At 38.6% G+C, this 20321-nt stretch overlaps 3 protein-coding genes across 6 annotated transcripts; 1 reads left to right on the top strand and 2 right to left on the bottom strand.

Annotated features, from left to right (window-relative positions):
* Positions 1-402: 402 nt before the first annotated feature.
* Positions 403-10354, bottom strand: pdpk1b (3-phosphoinositide dependent protein kinase 1b). Of its 3 annotated transcripts, none has more exons than XM_084399542.1 (15): positions 10289-10354; positions 9787-9879; positions 6777-6971; positions 6646-6688; positions 6405-6542; positions 5462-5606; positions 5189-5286; positions 5006-5081; positions 4687-4755; positions 3589-3685; positions 3325-3498; positions 2999-3228; positions 2855-2912; positions 2001-2153; positions 403-1918 (listed from the first exon to the last, which is right to left on the bottom strand). In XM_084399542.1, exons 2-15 carry the CDS (start codon positions 9847-9849, stop codon positions 1805-1807), a joined length of 1653 nt encoding a protein of 550 aa, XP_084255668.1. In that variant the 5' UTR covers positions 9850-9879; positions 10289-10354; the 3' UTR covers positions 403-1804. The 3 variants fall into 3 exon arrangements, with proteins under 3 accessions (XP_084255668.1, XP_084255666.1, XP_084255667.1); XM_084399540.1 differs by lacking the exon at positions 10289-10354 and adding an exon at positions 10034-10055; XM_084399541.1 differs by lacking the exons at positions 9787-9879; positions 10289-10354 and adding an exon at positions 9267-9612.
* A 1176-nt stretch (positions 10355-11530) lies between these two features.
* tsr3 (TSR3 ribosome maturation factor) lies at positions 11531-15556 on the bottom strand. Of its 2 annotated transcripts, none has more exons than XM_084399556.1 (6): positions 15174-15556; positions 14464-14671; positions 13460-13653; positions 12703-12870; positions 12078-12132; positions 11531-11982 (listed from the first exon to the last, which is right to left on the bottom strand). In XM_084399556.1, exons 1-6 carry the CDS (start codon positions 15292-15294, stop codon positions 11874-11876), a joined length of 855 nt encoding a protein of 284 aa, XP_084255682.1. In that variant the 5' UTR covers positions 15295-15556; the 3' UTR covers positions 11531-11873. The 2 variants fall into 2 exon arrangements, with proteins under 2 accessions (XP_084255682.1, XP_084255683.1); XM_084399557.1 differs by having other exon boundaries at positions 12087-12132; positions 15174-15519.
* Positions 15557-15737: 181 nt separating this feature from the next.
* Positions 15738-20016, top strand: gnptg (N-acetylglucosamine-1-phosphate transferase subunit gamma). Its single transcript, XM_084399555.1, has 10 exons — positions 15738-16111; positions 16272-16326; positions 16429-16551; positions 16706-16789; positions 16871-16964; positions 17066-17180; positions 17340-17422; positions 17501-17623; positions 18031-18115; positions 19811-20016. The coding sequence occupies exons 1-10, from the start codon at positions 16063-16065 to the stop codon at positions 19900-19902; spliced, it is 903 nt and encodes a 300-aa protein (XP_084255681.1). The 5' UTR covers positions 15738-16062; the 3' UTR covers positions 19903-20016.
* The last annotated feature ends 305 nt before the right edge of the window (positions 20017-20321 follow it).

Here is a 20321-nt window from a genome sequence, read left to right as displayed (position 1 = left end):
TCACTATCACTACAGAGGGCGGGTGATTCAGATTGCCATACTGATATCATGAAGTTAGTTTGTAATACGTGGGTCTGATTGATTAACTACTTCTGAATCTGACTAAGCGATGAAAATACTAGCCTAAATACTAGAAAAATCTAACAAAGCCTGTCAAAAACATGTCCTGATCCTATTCCACCACAAAAAGTAAAAAAATAAATGAATAAATATAATAATCAACACATTTCATAAAGATTTTTAGGATAATTAAAAATGTTCTTAATCCTAAAAGTGTTTCATTTATTTACTTTATGCAAGAAACCACATATATATTTATAGCCTTTGACTGTCAAGGGAACAACTTTAAAACAAAATAAAATGAATACCATTCAAACACAGAGAAAAACCAAAGAGACTGCGTTTGTTGGCCTAAAACCCTACATGCTTTATTTCAGTTCTAGGTTTTGCCGAGCGCAAAAGGTCGACAAGAAGAATACACACATTGCCTACACGCACAAGGACCCCCCACGCACACACACACACACACACACACAAACCATATCTCTCTCACACACAGACACACATGCGCGCGCACAGACAAGTGGGGCCGTGCGCATACAGGCATTAAATTATCAGAAATGAGCCAATCACTGCGCAAATAGAAAATGTATATGATATAGTAAGAAAACAAAAGCAGTAAAATATCATAGTTTACAATAATTCTTCACATTCAAAGGCTATACATATTCAATACATACACAGCAAGGCCCTGGAACATGACTTCAATCCAAATATGCTTTCATATATTAGAATTTAAATAACACAGAGAAGCCAGGCCAGAACGGAGCGGCCCAATAACCTTATACAAGAATAAAAATACAAAACCTGGATCCTAGAGTCACCTCTTTACTCACCTCCCATTTGCAATTTTACATCAACTGTACATCACAGTCATCTGTTACCGATCAGGAAGACGCACGCGCACACACACTCAGTCTGTCGGTCTCACTCACTCCACGGACTTCCTGTTTAAAAACGGCCAAATGAGAGGAGCCAAACACACGCACGCGACCAGATTGTCCCTCCGTCGCAAGCCTCCGATCAGCAAAGCATACCGTCACAATGCAAGCGCTTTAAAGGAAAACAGCTAAACTCAGTCGTGCTTTCAGCATAGGGCCAAATTACCCTCTCAAACCACATTACCCATGTGGCTTTGGTGGCGGTGTGGTGCCGTCTCCTGGTGCGATTTGAAGCTTTATTCGTAACGTGAACATGCTGAGGAGAGATTCGACACCACATCCTCCAATCGGAATCAGCAAGACCAGCTACTGTAGCCAATAAGGGTAAAAGGACCCGCCTTAATTCTAAACGCAGACTAAAGCGACACACACTACAAAGCGTTTAGGCGTTTCAATGTAAGGAGATGAGTGTGTGTTCGCGTCGAGCGAGAAAAGAAGAGAGCGTGTGCACTTGTTCCGCAACAGGCCGGTGGAGATTGCACGACTCGAAAGGGTTCGTTACCTGCATTGCTTTAAACCGATGGAAAGACTTTGTCTAAACGTGTGATAAAGGTTTTCTATGGCTTGCCTGCCGACATGACATGCTGACTACGGCCTTGCTGCTTTTGGTTGTGAAGACTCCACCCTCGGCGTGTGAAACAACTGAATCTGAACAGAGAAAGTGCCTGGGAGCGACGGGACTGATATATGAGGAGACAAAGACAATATATAGCTGGAGAGGCGTCTCTACAGGGGCGTGTCCCCGTCCTGTGATTGGTTGGAGAGCTGTGGGGGCGTGGCCAAAGGGGAGGAGCACTGTAGTCCTATAGGCTGGGGCTCTGGTGTTTGTGGTAGATCTTCCTCCAAACTTCCTGGATCTTCTTGCACCATTTATCAGCGTTGCCGCTTGGGTCCATTAGATAGTACGTCCGGTTTGGCTACGGGAACAAAGCAGCGTCATTAAACATCCGATTTAAACCGTGCAAATATAAGATAATAGACTGCTGGGACTGCTGTTACCGTGTGGACAAAGAAGGTTTTAAAGTTCTTTGCTTCTGGCCGTAGTTCAGGTGACCATGGAATCTCCCCTTTCAGAACTTTATTGACTGGATCCACGTAGTACAAGTGAGGACCCTCAGTCAGTAGCAACTGCCTCCTCCGTGCAAACAGACCCTACACATGTGCACAAAAGGGAAAGACACAATGAAACACAAAAAACATCAACTCTTTTAATAAAGTAAGATTATAAAACATATGACTCCTGTCCTGGAACTTCCAACAGTGTTTGATTCACTAAAAAGAACTAAATCATGAGAGTGAGTCGTTCAATAGTTGGTCTGACTACACTGGTTGTTCTGCATGGATTTGATTCACTAAAATGAACAAAATCAGAATCGGATTTGATTTGATTTACTAAAAAGAACTGAATAATATGCGTCATTCATTCAGGAATTGGATGGAATACTCTGGTCATGCTGTATAGTTTTGATTGGCCAAAAATAATCAAATCATAAGAATCATTTGTTAGTGAACTGGATGGACTGCACTGTTCACACAGTTTTGATTCACTAAAAAGAACTGAATCATAAGAGTCATTTGATCAGCAATTAGTCAGACTATGGATCAGCAATTGGCGGAACTATGGATAAAAACAATAGGTGTGTTCGACTTAAATCTGCTCTGCGCAGACCGATCGATGTATGACATCAAATTACTGTGAGAGTGATTCGCAAGCATACGGAGCCGTCTGCTCTCTAACAGTACTTTGATGTCGTTCGAACATTTCAAGAGTCATTTGTTCAGGAATTGGATGGAAAACAATTCTATCTGACTGAATACTCTTACAGATGAACAGATTACCAACAGTTACTCACTTTGCGTTTGTCCACTGGGCCCATTTTTAAGATGAGGTTATTCTCCACAAACTGGTGCCTGGTTAAAAAAATTTAAACAAAATAAAAAACGAGACGCACGCACAGATAGAAAGCCACATAAAAAGACAGTGTGTATTTGTGTACCATGGGTTTGCAGCACTCTGCTTGTCCAGTAAGATGCGTTTCTCCTCGTCGCTGTATTGTAGGTCGAGCTCCATGCTATTACTGTCCAGCTCATGAATATGTATAAACTGATCCACACTAGGAGAGGGGTTATACGTAGGAGCACTTGTCTCTACTGTAAAGGGAACTAAAGGGGCAGGGCCAGGCTGGGCCACCTGCATACAACTGAACTGGCTCAGGAGATCATCATACTGGAAATAAAAGAGTAAAAGAGATTAAGAATGATCTCAATTTGACATTTTCTGAAGTAAATCAGACCCCTCCACAAGTTGTTTGTGTTGACTCACATTTCCATAGCAGTCCTCATCATCCTCAGACATGGCGGGAAGATAAGCCGTTAGTTTGGGTGGAGTCCGCAAATGTACATCATGCCAGCTAACGGTTTCAAAAAAAGGGTGGGACCTCAGCGGTCCGTAGCCGCCCATCTCATCACAGCCAATCCGCTTGCACGGATCCAGTGACTGTGAAAGTAAAACACCAATGAGCACACAGCAGATCCTCACCCACACTATGAATAGAAGAACAAACATTTATGATTAAATAAGGCTGACCAGAAGCTGTTCCACAAGGTCCTTAGCTTTGGGGAAAAACTTCTCAGGAAACTCGTACTCGAGTTTTATAATCTTCTGGAATATTAGATACTCATTCCTGTGATGGATTAAAAGAAAACAATGTTTAGTAATTGGAGGTTTAAGCTTCTTCATATGGACAGGGTTGATGTTAGGGATAGATCATGAGGTTAAAAAGCGTTCTGCACTGACAACATGCATGGGAAAAACCCAATGCTTAAAAAAAAGTTTAAAAAAAAGTGTATATTTAAGGGCATTGACTTCTATAGTATTTTTTTCTACTATGGAAGTCAATGGATACCGTCAACTGTCTGGTTATCAACAACATTCTTCAAAATATCTTCTTTTGTGTTCACCAGAATAAAGAAAATCATACAGGTTTGGAACAACTTGAGGGTGAGCAAATTATGACAATTTTTGGGTGAACTGTCCCGTTAAGCTGCGAAAAAGTTACTGTTCTCCAAGCGGCTTTCTGTACGGACACGCAAAGTGAACTTTGAGCTTTAGGATCACGCCTAAACGGTAAAATACACACAGTGATATATCAAAATGCCTGGCTTGGTGAGTATTCGCTTAACACCGTTGGTTAGTGAACATAAACATTTGAGGGGGGAAAAGTCACGTGTAACAGTATATTGGATCCGTGCTATCAGTCTTAAAGTGCCAGCCGCCTAATATTGCTAATAATTGTTAATCAAACAACAAAAGACAAAGAATTTTAGTAGATTTAGTCGGATTAATCCATTTATACAGTGAATGCAATGCAGTGATTTTACAATGAATACAATGTTGCTTGCCAATATATCAATAGTTGTCAATTCATGATAGTTTCTCATCTTTGTTTTTTTTTCATAGGCCTACTAGAAACACATTGTTGTTATGAATAGCTAAATAATCCCAGAGGGTCTATTTGAAGCCGTCTATTTATCATGTAGCATTATTTACTTTGCTGATCAGTTTTGGCCAGTGCTGCTTCCAGTGATCGGTAATTGGCCCCAAAAACCCTGATCGGAGCACGCGTACCCACTTTAAATCAATATGTAGTTTTGCACATCGCTAGTACTCTGAAAAGAAACTCACCCAGCTCTGAATGGCGGCAAACCAGCAACAAGCTGGTAGATTATGCAGCCTAATGCCCAGAGATCCGAACTGCCACAAGAAAAAAAGATGATCAAGATAAACACACAAGTCAGTCAAATAACAGTCATCAAATAAACCTATAGTCAAAACATCAAATAAACCCTTGTTCTTGGTCTTGTTTAGTTATTGCACATAATGTCTCCGGGATTCAGAAGAGGAGGAACCACTAAATAAATGCTGAATTAGGCCCATTTCATTACGACGAAAGCATTACAACTGCATGAAATATAACCATGAAATATTCATCAGTCGTGTTTACCTCTTGCAGGCAGATTTCTCAGTCAGTAATTCTGGAGAGACGTACTGAGCCGTACCAACAAATGAGTTTGCTCTCGCTGCGGGGAGAAACGTCACTTAATAAAAGCACTATCAAAAGAGGATACTTGTGCATGAACGGTTTACACTGTCAGAGGATGATTGTTATGTGGAGTATATGCATTACCCTGTTTGCTGTCAGAGGACAGTTGTTTGGCCGTGCCAAAGTCTGTTATTTGAATGTGCATCTCTTCACTGAGCAGAATATTCTCCGGCTTTAGATCTCTGTAACAAAACCACAGTAACAGAAATACTCAATGTCAGGATATATATATATATATATATATATATATACACACACACATATATACACACATACATACATACATATATAAACACACATAAAAAAGGAAGGACAAATAAAACTATTGACAGACACCTTCAAGACAAACCTACTAACCTGTGGATGATGCCCTTCTGATGCAAGTACTCAAGAGCACAGACTATCTCAGCGGAGTAGAACCGTGTACAGGTCTCGTCAAACGAGCCGATTTTTCGAATGTATTTCAGCAGTTCGCCATTTTTAGCATAGCTCAATCCAAAATCTGACCGTACATTCAGGAAAGCATTCGATTTAAACTCAGTGTCAACATTAAGATATTGAGATATATCTTACATCAAGAAGATCATGAGATATAAAAATGTGACGAAATGTATCGTTGATGTAAACGATATGATTTGCGATACAGAGTTAGTTTTATCCAAGACTCAGCTTACAGTATTTATAGGAATTATAAGAGTTTCATTCAACTTCCAAACACAAATGAAGGTATTTTTATGATTTCTGTCCCTCTATTTAAAGTCCATTCCTCTAAAACTTAAAAGATCCACAAAAAAATTCATAAAGGCATCGCAAAAAATAATCGATCGAGTGGTCTAATCCGAGACGTCTGAGGAAACACGATGGCTTCATATAATGATAAAAAGAATTGCAACAACGTATACTGTAGTAAACACGGACGTTCAAATGCTTGCGTGACGCGCGAAAACAACATGAGAGGAAGAAAATGCAGAATTAATTTTTGGATGAACTAACCATTTACAGTTTGGGAATAATAATTTTGACATGCTTTCTTGCGATTAGAACTGTGATTGACTGCACTGATCATCTGAAGCGCATACACGCTGGAACGGCACTCCTCAAATGGAAAGCACAAACCTCATTTAAATCACCACATCACATTTAGTTTTAGTAGTAGGATTATTCAAAGGGTTTTAGATGGCTTATTCTTATATATATATATAGTGCTCTAATAGCGGGAGAGTCTGTGAGCGCGGCTTGTCTGTGTAAGAGATCCAACGAATGCCTGCATTGAAACCACTAGCGTGTGTGTGAAGGATACAGAGCTTCTCTTCATCCTGAAAGGTGAAGAAGAGCTTGACGAAGAATGGATGATCCAGGTGTGACATGATGTCTCTTTCTCTCTTAACATATTGCGCTTTGTTCTCCTTCATTATGTGGCGCTTTTCCAGGATCTTAACTGTTGAAACACGTGCACAAACACTTTTAGCACATGCTCCCATCCAGTGTTTTCACTGCATCAAATGCATATGAACCACAAGTCTGATGACGTAACGACTTACTTGCATATTCCTTCCCCGTCGAGTGTTCCTTTGCTAAGACAACCTGCAAAGTAGTACAGAGGGCAAAGGTTAGTACATTAAATGCATAATACTATCTGAGGTACATCAGATAAATTAAAAGTGTGTCATACGGTAGAGAAAGAGCCTTCTCCCAATATTTTTCCGAATCGGAAATCCTCGGGTCTCTTCTTGCGAGGCTGGGTCGGCTGGGGGGGTAGTGCCTGTCCCTCCATGCTGCTGCCGTGGAGACGGGGCGTGTCCTGCTGGCCTCTTACCATGGGTGGACAGGAGATGAGAACAGAGGAGTGGAGGGATGCAACATCATACTGACGAGAAAAAGAAACAGGAAGTCAGTGTATTACTCACGTTACTGAACCACTGCCTCTGATGTAATTATTGCACGGCTTGTGATAGTTATGAAATATGGTACACCATTTCTTTTATCATGTCAATTATTTGTATTAATGATTTAAATATTTTAAAGAAAAATATTTATACCTAGTTTATACAACATGCAAATTATACATTATGTAAATTCATTTTAAGTGCAATGGCATCACTCATAGTTGACAGCAAGATGAGAGCACATGTAATAATATTTAAGTTATTGATAATTAACCATTTATTTGCTCACCTGGAACACGAAACGATTACATTACAAGTTTTTGATAAATGAAAACGTGCACAGAGTGTCATTCAGAGTTCAAGTCAGTTTCTGAGCATCTAAACAGTTCTCACATATAATTACTTTAAAACAACTTAAATTTGTGGCTCTGCCTAAATTACACTGAATATTCATAATTACACTGGATATCATTGTTAAACTATTAAAAAGGGAACTAATATGCACTACAAATCCATGTGCACTGTGTTTCTCTCACACTGCTTGATGGGTGCTTTCAAAACACTGCTTCATGAAGTTTCTAAACCTTTTTACGAACAGTACGGTACACGTACAGTTACGCGTGTTTTCAGCAATCGAGGCTTCGCTGTGTCATAACTGTTTCGAAGGCTGTGTCCGAAAATGGCCTTGTAGGGAATAGTGAATGAGGGTATAATACAATCTCTGTGAACCCATGAATCTTTCAGATTCACTGAGATCTACCCCCAGCGGCTATGGTTTTTACCTGATCAGCTTAATTTGTCTACGGCATTTGTGTAATTAAAATGAATAATAGTAGTAAATAGTATCTTAATGGCCTGTTTAGCTGAGCTATCCATAGAACAAACAAAACAAGATTACATGATCAGTTAATTGCATTTGATAGATTATACTTTCAATAAAACATTTGCAAAAGCTATTTTTATGCATGTTTGGCCTGAGTTTTGGTTGCATTTACACTGTTCTGACCAGCAGGGGTCGCCAGCGTGTGGCGTTGCGAACGCTTCGAAACAGTGAATCATTTCGCGAGTTCAATTGATTCGAAGCTTTGAAAAGCATCGTTTCTCCCATCACTACCTGTAACTGCAGCTCACATTATTCATAATCAGCATTCCTACAATAATGAACTTCAAAACACCTCTATAAAACATGAGTCACACGTCAACAAGAACTTTGGTCAAATCTCCGGCAATAATCCTGTTAACAACCCTTTGCAACCCACGCACCGCAATATTAATTCATTCTTCATACACTTAACGAGGCTTAAGAAACACCAATAATAACAGCAACAGAAATAACAGAGGCAAGTTACATTGCAGGATTCACATCTTGATAAATCTAAACCAACATACCCAGTTTAATATGCTGTGTCTGAAAATGGCCCACCAATGAGCCTGATAATTCACCAATCATATTCATAAGGGTTTTGTCTTAGTCTAGCGATCTATATGACGTTATACGTAATAATAATAGGCTGTCAAAAGAACATGAGAAGGTGAAACCTTAAAAATCTCTAAGCCACTTTTATAGGCCGCAACTCTGAGTCTGTTCATTTCAGTGGAAATAACATGCTTAACTAAGTCAGTGATGACATGGACGTGTTAATAAGCCGTTATAGACATGTAGTACAGCTAATTATCCCTTAATTACGGTTTAAAATGATAAACAGAGCAAAGAGAGAAGCAAATGAGGCAAAACAACCTGAGGCGACTTATGCTAGAAGCGCTACCGACACAAAAACGGTGTTGTAGTTTGTCAGAGACTTAAGAACAAGCCCTGGATGTTCTCAATTAATTCTTAGGAATAAACATGATTTGTGTAAATCGAGAGCAGATTTAAGACAGCCAGAACCAAAACCCTATGCCGTGAGTTAGCGGTCAGGCTAACGGCTAAGAAAACAAGCAACTTCATTTGTTGATAGAATTAGCTCGCAGCGCTAACACATAACAATATGAGCATTTATCTACAATGCTCTTTTAAAAATATCAACATCAAGCCTAATAATTCATTCAGAAATCCCTGTATAAATTACGATAAGAAACAAAAGTTGACACTTCCTGGTTAATAGACCTGCGCTTGTTTAGGGGACTAGCGGGCTAATGAAGCTAAATGCTAAGCAAAAGAGTCGGGTCGCAAGCGTCCCGCGCCACCCCCCAAAAAAACGCCGTTACAAGCAGCGCGCGCAACGCGGCGCGAGGCGGCTTCGAGCACGCGTTCCCAAGACGCTAGCGGTACTCACAATCTGACTCGTGGCTCTTGCCATGGAAGTTTTCCGCGGGTAATTTATTTGGGATTAAATAATTGTGAAGACTGGAGTCATGGCCGCCCTCTCTGCGCCTTCGCTTCACGGCTGTGACGTCACGCCACAACAACATTACTGCAGTCGAGAAAAAAAAAAAAGAAAAAAAATACCGCGCGCCCCCAAACGGCGAATCCCCAAAATTCCATGTACATCCATCTTTTTCCAACACCCCATGACGCTTTGCGCGAATTATGGGTGTAACTTAACTTCCGTTAAACAGTCAGCGTAAGGTTCGTTTTCAAAAACTGGGTACAATGAAAATGACATTCACATTCATTATTCTATTCACCATTCAACCGTCGGATATTTAAAAGTGTAAAAAAAGCATTAATAACTACAACAGACCATATATAACCCCCGATTATTTCCCGCAGCGATATTATGGACGTGTTAAATATCACTGTAGTGATGTATTTATTATGTATCATACGTTGCCTTACTAAAAAGATTTAATTACCTGCAACATTGAGTGATTGACTCTTTTCACATTCCCGCGTTTCTCAGAAGCGGAAGTCGTCATAGATGGGTAAACTTCTAAAGTGGTGAATGACTGAGAGACATTAAATAAATGTTTAATGTTTCCATTTGCTCACATAGAAAAAAATTAAAACTCCTCAATAGTGTTTCCACAACTTTTAAAAGAGGAAAAAAAATAGAGAGAGATTGATAACGGCAGTCAGAAGAGAGAAAGATGTCAACTTTACCATCACACACCCTCACGGCAGCATTAACTCGGTTTTTTTTTTTTTTTTGGGGGGGGGGGTAATTGGATGCAACGGTAATATATAGGCTACATACATTTCTTTAAAAATGTAAATATAAAAAACTGCAGAATTTACAATGCTAAAAAGGTCAGATAATATTGTATTACCTGCTTTAAAAAGTACTGCTAATAGGGATTGGAATTGAAAAGAGGAGACAATTAGGCTACATTTGAAAGAATCCATGTGAAAACAAACCTGGAAAGAGATGTGAGGATTTGGGGAGAAAACAATCTTGATATACCATGTCACGTTAAAATACCAAGCGTTACCTTATTCTCTGAAAGTCTGAAAATAGAACATGAAGGAAATTTTACAGCTCATTCAGTCAAACTGAGGGATAAAGATTATTTGTTGAGCAAATTTATGATTTGAATTTTAGAGTGGAATTTCCCCAAACCGGAAGTGCCACCCTAGTTAGGCAAACGGTGGATCAGTGTTAAAGGGATAGTTCACCCAAAAATTAAAATATCTGTCATTATTACTCACACTCATGTCGTTCCAAACCCGTAACACTTTCGTTCATCTTCAGAACACAAATGAAGATCTTTTTGATGAAATCTGAGATCTTTCTGTCCCTCCATTGACAGCTACGTTACTACCACTTTGAAGCTTCAAAAAGTTCATAAAGAGATCGTAAAACTAATCCATATGAATTTAGTGGTTTAGTCCAAATTTTCGTGAGAGACTCGATCACTTTATAATGATGAACAGATTTAATTTAGGCGTAGCTGTCAATGGAGGGACAGAAAGCTCTCAGATTTCATCAAAAAAAATATCTTTTGTGTTCTGAAGATGAACAAAAGTGTTACAGGTTTGGAACGACATGAGAATGAGAGATGACAGAATAATTAATTACAGAATTTTAATTTTTAGGTGAACTAACCCTTAATTGAAGGCGTTTTGCAACTGTGCATCAGCACTGTGTCACCCTTATTTTGTATTACTTTAAACCTACACTCCACTAACACAATGTACTCTAATGTTTTTTGGACGTATGGTCTTATGGTAATATTACCATTGTAATGTCATTGTTTTCTTTGAAGTTCAGAAAACAGTGTAAACCATAACAACAAATAAAATTAAACTAAATACATTTGATTAAAATCATTGAATAGATTAAAATAAAAATAATAAAAAATTAAAGTAAATAAATCATTAATACATCTAACAATACAGCACCAAAGTTAGTTAATGATATTAATTTTCCAAAGTTGGGTCTTTATGCATGAAAATATATAGCTGCCTTTTAAATGTTAGGGTGTGGTTCCCTCATTTATCATATTTGAGGGTTTGTGGCATCTAAGATTGAAGACCCCTCGTATAGAGTATATACCATGACTAGTTCACTAGCTGGATTTACATGTAACTAACTTAAAATACACAGGCTGGTTTAAAGAAAGTGGAACTCAAATCAGCAAAACACTTTGCAAACGTAACTCAAATGCAGGATATTATAAACATCATTTAAATATTTATTTAAACATTTAATTCTGCTTATAAACAACATAATAATGTTATTACAGTTTGAGAAGCTTCTTCTCATGAACAAACAGCACATTTTGCACGTAATAAAATGTCTTTGGGGAAGTTGCTTGCTGAAACATTGACTGCACTATCCGATTACTCGGGTTTGTTTAACTTACTAGTTCCATCTTTCAACATTTGCAAACACTCAGAAAACAGAAGTCTGCTTATGTCAAGTGAAGGTCAGTGTTACTAAATAAGTCACTGATAGTCCTTCTTCCCCAAAGGTTTCATTTTAAGATTACACAAACCAAGACTACTGATCACTTTCATCATCATCCTCTTCCTCTTTACTCTTCTGTTCTTCCTCCTCACCATCATCTTCTTCCTCTGATGTCTCGTCACTGTCATCATCGTCCTCAGCCCTGAGAGAGCAAACGCACACAGATTACTTTGACTTCTCAGGTTGAAATTAAACAAAATTCATAGTAGAATCATAAAAATTAATAAAGAGTCTCACTGGACTGGCCTGTTGAGGTTCAAAAAGTCTCTTCCTGAGTCCACATCGAAAGGATCTGGGGACACAAACACACATAACAAACACCAAAGTTCATTGTTTTAAAGAGGCCCAATCACGGTCCATTTCAAAGTCTACTGGTCTCCTAGAATAGGTGTTTTCCCATACTTGACACTGTTGCAGCTCCTCTCTTCCCAGTTTGTCAGTGATGCTCTGGGGTGCATTTCCCAAAAGCATCATTAGCCAACAACGGTTGTTGGTAATATAGGAACTTGCGACCATAGTTGGCTTTGGGAAACACACCTCTGTTTAGTTCCCCTCCTTGTGAAAATCACAATGTGCTCTGTTTGCCAGCTAGACCAGTGTGTTGTGATTGGTCAATCGCTTTGAACGTGTTTGGGAAATGTTCCGCCCGTTACCATAACCGGGAGTTTCAACACACTACTAACGCAACTCAACCAACTCAACAGCGTTTCAGGGAGTTCAGAAACAGTGCGCACCAACTCCCTTTGGAGGGACTTTGTGCTGTGGAACTTTGCAGAGCCTTTTCATGCTCAAACAGCAACATTACACACTAAAGAAAGATGAAAATTTTAAAAAAGCGTAATAGCACCCCATTGGAACGTACCTATCTCCTCTTCCTGAGGAGTTTCACTGAGAAACTCTTTCTCCACAGCCAGTAGTTCCTCTTCGGATTGGCTGGAAGCGTAACGCTCTAGAAGAGTCTTGTTCAGCTCCAAAAATCCCAAACCCCACTTAAACTTCCTCAGCAGGAGCACAGCCAGGTCACGAAATCCTGATGCATGATCACATAAAGACACATACACGTCAATACACAAATAAATGTCCATCTTTAATCTCAGTTGCTATCATTATTACATATTACGTTCTTGAGCCTCCAAGGCTGCATATATTTAGTAAAAAATAAATAAATGCAAAAAACCATTTTGACATGTAATTTATTCCTGTATTGCACTTCATTATTCATTACTGTCGCATGATCCTTCAGAAATCATTCTAATATGCTGATTTAAGAAACATTTCTGATTATACACAATGTTGAAAACAGTTGTGCTGCTTCATTTTTTTGTGGAAACAGTTTTTTTTACGATTCTTTGTTAAAAAACATTTTGATTAAAACAACAGCATTTATTTTATAACAATTTTAAAGTCTTTACTGTCATTATTGACCAATAAACCTTGCTGAATCACCAAACTTTTGAACATAGTGTATATATCAGCATAATTTTGGCCATTTGTGACCACTCTCTCTAGTCAGTTTTATCCGCCATTGAAATGCATAATGCTTAACCACTGCTATAATACATACAAACCCATATGACAATAGCAGGGGAGAGAGAAAGCTAAAGCTGGGAGCTGCTTACCCACAATGCAGAAGGTGGCTGCATAAGCCTCGACGCAGGACAGCTTGCACGGCTTTCCGTAGTTTACAGGATTTGCCGCGACCAAGAACGGCAAAAGCCTCGGATGTGAGCCAATCATTTTGCTGAAAGGCGTATCTTCAAGCCGTGCCCATGAGCAGTCAATCACTGCCAGCCCAGCCTGTGCCACAATCTCCCTGGAAATGAAGAATATTACAGATTCAGAATTGAGACATTTTCTCTCATTTTTATCTACACAACAGTTCAAAAGTTTGGGGTCGGTATGTTTTTTCAAATGTTTTTAAAAGACGGCCTCTTCTGCTCACCAAGGCTTCATTTATTTAATCACAAATACAGTAAAAACAGTAACAGGCCTATTGTGAAATATTATTACATTAGCTCTTTTCTATTTTAATATTTTTTTTAAATGTAATTTATTCCTGTGAATGATCAAAGCTGAATTTTCAGTCTTCAGTGTCACATGATCCTTCAGAAATCATTCTAAAATGCTGATTTGCTTGCTCAAGAAATATTTATTATTATTAACAACGTTAAAAACCATTGCGCTGCCTAATATCTTTTTAGAAAATGTGATACACAAATTTCATGTAGATACTTGTTTGTCTTTGTAAATGTGAATGGATTACACAAAGCAAAAGTCACAGTGATTTTGTGAAAATGCTTCCTGTGGCCAACCTGACAGACACACACTCTGTCAGTTTAAATCTAGAATAAAAACACATCTCTTTAACCTGGCATACACATAGGAAATTATACATTCCTATTATTCAAATCAGTTAAATGATTATTAGGCTGCATAAATTAGGTCAGCCGGAACCGGGAACACTTCCTATAACACCCGATGTACTCGTTACATCATAAGAACATAAGAATCATTCTTCAGGAAACAAACTTTTTGCATTGTTTTTCTGTTATCTCTGTAAAGCTGCTTTGAAACAATCTGTATTGTAAAAAGCGCTATATAAATGAATGTGACTTGACTTGACCTGTCTGCAGGTGTAACGTATCTGGTTCCCATCGGGCTGAGGATCAGGCCATTGAAGCGCTGGTTGAGTCGAAGGCAGCGCACTAAACCTTTCCTGGCCAGCTTCCGTCCTGTGCAGCGTTTAGGGTCACAGTGACCCAGATCCCACATGGCCAATGGACAGGGCAACTTCACACCTCCTGAAGCCCCTGAATCTGCATCCTCACTGGCTGAAGAAAGAAAACCACACACATACACTGACAACACATAACCTCATGTGTGTCAAGCTTTATTACAGAGAATAATTCAGTCTGTGACATAAATCTGAGCTGATATGTTTAAAAAACATGATAATGTTAAATGCACTCCCTTAAAGGGATAGTTCACCCAAAAATGAAAATTCAGTCATCATTTACTCGCCCTCAAGTTGTTCCAAACCTGCATGAATTTCTTTCTTTTGCCGAACACAAACAAAGATATTTTGAAGAATGTCGGTAACCAAACAGTTGATGAACCCCATTGACTTCCATAGTATTTATGGAAGTCAATCGGGTCCATCAACTATTTGGTTACCAACATTCCTTAAAAATATATTCATTTGTGTTCAGCAGAGTAATGAAATTCATACAGGTTTGGAACAACTTGAGGGCGAGTAAATGATGACTGAATTTTCATTTTTGGGTGAACTATCCCTTTAACATATCTATCCAAACTGGCATGACAACCACAGACCTTGCAGAGCCTCGTGCATCTCCTCTGTGAAGGTTTCTAATGATTTCCCCTTCATCCTGTGCCGTGTGTCTTTGCCCTTGTGAACCGCTCGCTCACATTTACCCTGTTTTTTACGTCGCATATCTGAAATTCACCTTATTTTTGTTTTAGGAATAAAAACTTCAACTTTCAGACGTGTGAAGAAGCTATTTAAAGGGTTGACTGTATTATAACATATTTAACCATCTTACAAATTATAACACACCAAAAATGTATCTACTTTACGCTGATCACGCCATACAAATGCCTTTAAATAAAATCCCAAAGATTTATTCTGACACGCTGGTTCGTGAGGCCAAAACACGGTGACGTAATAAAACATGGCTCTTACTTTGACCAAGCACAAAAGACGCTAATTTATTTAAATTACATCAATATTAATATTTTATTAATTCAGTTAAACAATATAAATTAATATTTTATGCTCAACACAATCGATAAATTATAGAAAACAGAAACATAATAATCGATAAAGTAAAAACGGAAGAGGACTTTTATTTAGGCAGAATTACACCCCGGAAATATAGAACAATATTCTTTTGGTTTACTGCAACGCCGCGTTTCCTACATTCACGAACATTTTGATGCATATTTCGCCTTTGTGTTTAATGTAAACAGCAAAAGGGACACATTTTACCAATTAAATGTAATTATATCTTCATATATGTTAAAGCTCTTAAATATGAGGTCTTTTCTCGATAATTGTTGCATTTCGCAAGCCACACGTTCATAAAACATAACATCTTCTCCATTCGGTAGTGTTTTCAGTTGTGGTTGTGTCACATGAACAGACAGAAGAAAGATAAAAAGAAATGTAGTTTTACTTACAACTCCCACGATTTCAAGAGTTATGGAGTCTGTATTTTTAAAATTGTGCCTGTTATGTCTGACAGCACTGGGTAAGTGTAATAAATTGAGTCTTGTTTTATGAAATCTGATCAATATTGTTGCATGTGGAACTGAAAGTGTTTTAATGTGTGTGTTCCCAAAATCCTCTGTTGTCTTTAGGGTGTTCAATATTAATAATGTCAGTATCCATTATGTGTTTTGATGTTTCAGTGGCTGTCATATCAGGAGGGAAGATGAAGATAGTTGAGGAACCTAATACATTTGGGTCAGGATTCCAGCAAACCCTTTAAAACTTTCATTTCAAATATGAGATCTACTTAAACAACACAGTCTGAATCTCCATATTCTTCTTCCTTTGATTTTTCAGGTTGAATAATCAGCTTATGTCTCAAAGCAATCGACTGCAGGCAAAGATCAGCCCATCTCCAGTGTCTGGACCTTCACATCTGCACAGACTGGCAGGGAAATGCTTCAACTACATTGAGGCCCTGTATGTAACATCTGCACATCTTTAAAACTATTGAAAAGTAATTTTTTTAAAAAGTGTTGTAGCTTAATATACATATTTAACCTGCTTTATCTTTATGAATATGAATTGTGTGCAATTAAAAGAAATTTATTTTTAATTCTTCTGTGTTTTTTAGATACAAATACGTATTCTGTCCTTTTCATAATGTGACTCAGCATGAACAGAGTTTCAGATGGAACGCATACAGCGGTATATTGGGGTAATGATATTTATATTATTTTTTTATGCTTTCTTCTATTTAATTAAGCTTGCATTATTTGAAATCACTGTGTATGTGTAGTATTTGGCAGGAATGGGAGATTCAGAATAACACGTTTACTGGCATGTGGATGCGAGAAGGAGATTCATGTGGAAACAAGAACAGACAGACCAAGGTTTGTTTTTTTTCCCCTTTGTGTTAATTGTAATGTGACTTTATAGATGGTTTTTGCCAGTAAATGGTGACGTGTGAAGGATGTTGAGTGTCTCTATTCAGGTTCTCCTGGTCTGTGGGAACAGTAGTAAACTCTCGAGTGTTTCAGAGCCGCAGACGTGTGTTTATTCACTGACGTTTGAGACGCCACTGGTTTGCCATTCACACTCCCTCTTAGGTGAGTTAACCGCAGTGTTATTTTAGTATCTATTGTTGTTTTTAGCTTGTTTTGTCTTATTTTAAATAATTGTATGTGATCCTGAGAGACCTTCGAAAGTTAGTTGAGGCTCTATCTGCAGTGTACCGAGTCTCACTGTGCACTTGTGTGTTTTTTCAGTGTATCCAGTTTTGAGTGAGCCATTACAGAAGGAGTGGGATGAAATTGCGCAAGCTCGATATGAAGATCTCCTCACAGAACAGGTGACAACAAACTCACACACTGTTATACTCTTCATGCCTCTGAGAACATAATAATAAGAGGTGTCTGTGTGTGTTTAGGGTTATAATAAGCTGCTGAAGGAGCTGTTTGAAGAGGCGGGTCTCCTGAGAAGAGCTCAGCAGCAGAAGGCAGAGGAGAGCACGACGTCCCTCACACATCCGAGTCTGGAGCAGTGCAAACAGGTCAGAGAGACGCTTGCAGGAGATAATGCGCTCAGCTTTAGTCATGCTAGTGCTGTCGGCACGTGTTACGACCCCTGAGATGGTCAATCAAGGGGTATAGGGGAGTAACATTAATTTGGGAGAAACACACATTCGCAGACACACAACATAACTCTCCCATATACACAGTATGGGAGAGTAAGAAAAATACAGATAACAAACAGGCACTTACAAATATAAGAAAACTAGGGAGAATTGGAGAAGGAACGCGGGCGGCTTCCAAATCAAAGAAATAAACAAAAACAAAACCAAGCTAACTTGCGGCCCAATCTCTAACATACCTGTCAAAAAGAAAATAATGAAATGAATAGTCTTCGCGTCCTCTGACGCACTACCTTACCTATTCTAACTATTGTTTATTTGAACAGGACTTTGAAAAGCAGCAAGCAGAGATAGAACGGCTACGATCGCTCCTAACACAACATAACATCTCCTATGAGGCGACAACAACAGGTGAGACATGCATGCACTTCTTCAGCTCATCTGATAGGCTCAGGTGGACGCAACAGTCTTTAGCTCAGGTGGACGCATAGGACACACAGGCTCAGGTGGACGCAACAGCTTTAAGGCACAAAAGCCCGGGACACACCAAGCCAACGTCAAAGAACTAGCGGTGACGAAAGCTGACTGTGTTGTCGGCTGCATCTCGGCCATAAAGCTGCGCTTTAACACACCAAAAGGACTAAAGGTGACTGTCAACTAGCACATGTGTGTGTAAGTAAATATCAGCAGGTATCAATAGTCTATTTTCATAATTCAAAATAGGGAAACCAAAACTAGGACTGCAGATATACACACCGTAAACAAAGCAGCGCTAGCTTTGCATTTTGAATATCATGCTGATCACTTTCTTTATTCCAGGCAGCTCATGTTATTATGAAAATATTCCTGCATTCAAATGCTCAGGTAAATGATGTAACATTATAACAGCCTTAAATTATGTCTGTGTCTTTGCTCGCTTTTATTCTCGTGCACTGACTCGTTCGCTAAGCTGAACATCCGATCAGAGTTCTCTCTCTCTCACCGACGGCGATTCAACACGCTGAATCTGCCCAAAAAACCCAGATGGCGTCCGACGAGAGCCAACGGTGCGGAACACACCGAAAACACTTGGAGCACATGGCTTGGTGTGTCCCGGCCTTTAAAAATGCCTGAATGTGTCATTTATTTTATCCCTATGAAGCCTACTGTGTAATATTTGATATGCAAATGTCTAAGGCTTCTAAATGATCAACGGGATCAAAACTTGCTGAAAAACCTGTTGCACACAATCTACCACATGCCGTCTGTCGTCTGATTGATAGTTTATGGCAAGTAAAAGGCATTTTAGTAAAATTCTATAACTGTCCATCTTCAGGTCGTGGTTCACGTCTTTTTGCTATGAAATCTGCACTGATTTTATAAAGTAAATGTAAGAATACATTTTATGTTGTTAGTATTGAACATTTATTGAACATTGAAGATTAACATTTAGTGGACTGAAGCACCTTTACTTGATTATCCATCCATGTTAAAATGTGAGTATCAAATATGATACATCAGGCTTTTGAGGAAGATCTCTCAGTCATCATTGTATTGCATTGCATTATATGTTTTACTCTCTACGATAAAATCTACAGAGCTCTGATCATAAAACTAAGCATTTAAATATCATCTTTCTGAGACTTATTTTTTTTATTATTATTAGAGATATAGAGTGACAACTGATTTTTATATACATTTTATGCAAGTAGTTATAAAATCTCACTGATTTACATTACAAGCTGTCAAATTTTCATATTACTTTTTAGCAATAAAAATAACAACATCTGCATATTTTTGCTCAAATTGTGCCTCTGAATAAAATTGGTGTTTTTTTCCCCATCTCAAAAATGAGCTTCATATTCTCCTGTATGGGCCATAAAAACCTGATGTATCAAATATGATACTCACAATGTATCAATGTAAAAAGCACATATGCAAACTTTTTTTGGTCCAAAGACTCAATTTTTGACTATTATTATTTCGTATGTCAGACTTCACAAGGTTAAAGAAAGCTAGCAAAGCCTAAATATTTCACACAAATGATTAGTTGATGATGCCGTGAGCGTGCATCACTTGTGCTCAAACAGGTTAGATGCACCAATGGAATTGTTCTCGCTCTCTCAGACAGGACACAGGATCAGGGTCCCGTCGAGCCCTCGCCCCTCCAGGAGCAGCACCTGCGCGGGGACACCGGCTTTATTGCTGATCTGCACTGACGTGCCCAGCAGGACCACAAAACATTCAGGAAAATAATATTACTGTGAGATAATGCTAGTTTTAATTTTGACTTGATTTCGTCTGACCTGAAAAATAAAGATTTTATCACATGACAGAGTTCTCACAACGTTGTGCCATCAGTTCTTAAGGGTGATGATGTCATTTTTTTTACCTTTCTGTTTGCGTAAAAACTTGTCTGTGTGCTACTATGAAAACATTGCGGGAGCCTTGTTGTTTGAGCATCAAAACCAGCCTGAGAGGCCTTTTACACAGAATGTGTTTTTGTATTTAATAAAGATGAGTTGCATGGCAGTGGAATGAAAAACACATGGTCTAAAAATGCAAGTTTTTACAATTCAGTATAATGCGTGTGACGATATTCAATGAGAAAAAAGTTTGGGTGGGACTTCATTTAATC

The sequence above is a fragment of the Rutilus rutilus genome, assembly GCF_951802725.1.
Source record: "Rutilus rutilus genome assembly, chromosome: 24".
Taxonomy (NCBI): domain Eukaryota; kingdom Metazoa; phylum Chordata; class Actinopteri; order Cypriniformes; family Leuciscidae; genus Rutilus; species Rutilus rutilus.
This window is presented reverse-complemented; position numbering and strand designations above follow the sequence as displayed.

Bases quoted from the DNA above. Each gene is read 5' to 3' on its own strand.
- tsr3 (XM_084399556.1), bottom strand. From the start codon at position 15,294: ATGCGACGTAAAAAACAGGGTAAATGTGAGCGAGCGGTTCACAAGGGC. The intron at 13,654-14,463 runs GTCAAGTCAAGT...CTTCATTTCCAG, and splicing joins TACGTTACACCTGCAGACAG to GGAGATTGTGGCACAGGCTG. The intron at 12,133-12,702 runs GTACGTTCCAAT...TTGTGTCCCCAG, and splicing joins TCCTCAGGAAGAGGAGATAG to ATCCTTTCGATGTGGACTCA.
- gnptg (XM_084399555.1), top strand. From the start codon at position 16,063: ATGGAGTCTGTATTTTTAAAATTGTGCCTGTTATGTCTGACAGCACTG. The intron at 16,552-16,705 runs GTATGTAACATC...TGTGTTTTTTAG, and splicing joins TTCAACTACATTGAGGCCCT to ATACAAATACGTATTCTGTC. The intron at 17,423-17,500 runs GTGACAACAAAC...GTGTGTGTTTAG, and splicing joins AAGATCTCCTCACAGAACAG to GGTTATAATAAGCTGCTGAA.
- pdpk1b (XM_084399540.1), bottom strand. The intron at 5,607-6,404 runs GTATCCTTCACA...ATGTACGGTCAG, and splicing joins TCAGGATGAAGAGAAGCTCT to ATTTTGGATTGAGCTATGCT. The intron at 1,919-2,000 runs GTAACAGCAGTC...TTGTTCCCGTAG, and splicing joins AAACCTTCTTTGTCCACACG to CCAAACCGGACGTACTATCT.